A 1,756-nucleotide genomic window follows, 5' to 3' on the forward strand; every position below is an offset into this window, starting at 1 on the left:
GCGAGAGAGATAGAGAGGGAGAATATAATATATATATAATATTCATTCACTCATTCGTTTATTTGTATATTTATCTGTTCATTCATTCATTCATTCGTGCATTTATTCATTTTTTCGTATTTAATCACACACAACTCTTACCCAAACAAACCATCCAGGCCCAGCCTCTGTCTATGGGCACCCCCTGGTCGGGATCCTCCAGGCCGTCATCGTCATAGATAGTGTCGTCATCGCCGTGTCTGTTGAAGTCCAAGCCGAAACTGAGCATGGAGCTGCTCATGGAGTTGTGACCACTGTTCGTGTGTCGCGTCTGGAGGTACCCGTTCTCGAGGACCACGTCGCCCTCGCCTTTGTTGAGATGGTTGAGCAGCGAGTGAAGTTCTTCCGCGTTAGCGTCGACGCCCCCTCCGACCACGCCCCCTTTCTCGGCCTCGCTTTCTCTCCCGTCGTGGCCCGCGGCCTCTTCTTCCTTGACATCTATGGGGTCGTCGTTTAACGTGATGCTTATCGACGTGAACTCAGCTGCGCCGCCGCGGTGTTGCGTTTCGTTGTGGTTGTGATGGTGGTTGTTGCTATGGTGGCTCTTTTCAGAGTTTTTCAAATTCCTCTGGTTCTCCTCCGCGTCTATGAACCCTTGCTGAGAGGGGTTGGAGACAACACCATGGCAGCCGCACCCGTGGTCGTTTTTACACTCCATTCGAGCACCGTGCGGCCCACAACCCACTTCGATCATGTCCAAGCACCGTTTCTTTGAGTTGCTGAGGTGGCAGTGGTGGTCTTTGTCTTTGCCGCTGCCCCCCTCCTCCTCCTCCTCCTCCTCCTCAACCTCATGGCTTGCCTCATCGCCCGAACTGCTGCCGTCTCCCTCGTACGGCGGCGGTGGACTATCAGACCCCGTCGTCTCCTCGTCAGTCGGGTTCGACGACTCGGAAGGGCTCGTGTCTGCGCTGTTTTTCACGTCCAGGACCGAGCTGGTCTCTGACGGGTTTTTCTCGGACTTCAGCATGACGTCCGGAAGGTCATTGGGCCAGGTTGGCGCCTTGCCCCCATCGGTCACTTTTGTGCCACCGGAGTTAAGTTCGGTACAGCGAGTCTCCATGCTGGGAGAAGAAATGGAGAGAAAGAAAACACACTGATATTAATAATAATAATAATAATAATAATAACTGTATTTACTGCACATATCCACTTTCTTCAGCATACATTAAGCGCTGTACAATTAGCATCACCTCTGCAGACCCTAGAACGCTCACAAATAAATAATATTCTGCGCAACCCTGGAAACACACCGTGAAAGCAGCCAATTAAGCTCCTAAACACTAACACACTAAAAAGATCTCTTGCTTTCTATACCAGGATACCCAATGATACCTGGGTGGAGAGAATTAAAGAAAAATAAACTAGGGTGCCTTTCCCAAAGGCGCAACGTCGGGTCCTTGACAGAGTTGGAACCCACGACCTTTCGTTTGCGAGCCCAGCTAGCAGCCTTATAACCACAGACCGCCTACGTAACCACGACATACATTTTTTTTTACTAAGACTTGCAAACTCTCATATCCATTACGCCAGGGCAGACACGAGATCCCACAATAATGACGGGGTGCGATATCAATGACTCGGTGGAATTCAGAAGTCCCCCCCCCCAACCCCACCTAACTCTATGCGTCTAATTGAAACTCTATGAGAACGTAGCGACCACGAAGGCACTGTGACATGTCCAATGATCATACACAAACTAAAAACATGGCTTGCATGT

The 1,756-nt window shown here is 50.1% G+C and overlaps 1 protein-coding gene across 1 annotated transcript in view; it reads right to left on the bottom strand.

Annotated features, from left to right (window-relative positions):
- The window catches only part of LOC101846800, a gene marked incomplete at its 5' end in the record, with an annotated part of 24,554 nt that extends 23,734 nt beyond the window's left edge, over positions 1-820 (bottom strand). Inside the window, 1 exon segment of the mRNA XM_013079989.2 lies at positions 142-820. Within this exon segment, the coding sequence (XP_012935443.1) occupies positions 142-820 (679 nt within the window).
- Positions 821-1,756: the final 936 nt, after the last annotated feature.

The sequence above is a fragment of the Aplysia californica genome, unplaced genomic scaffold (assembly GCF_000002075.1).
Source record: "Aplysia californica isolate F4 #8 unplaced genomic scaffold, AplCal3.0 scaffold00070, whole genome shotgun sequence".
Classification (NCBI taxonomy): domain Eukaryota; kingdom Metazoa; phylum Mollusca; class Gastropoda; order Aplysiida; family Aplysiidae; genus Aplysia; species Aplysia californica.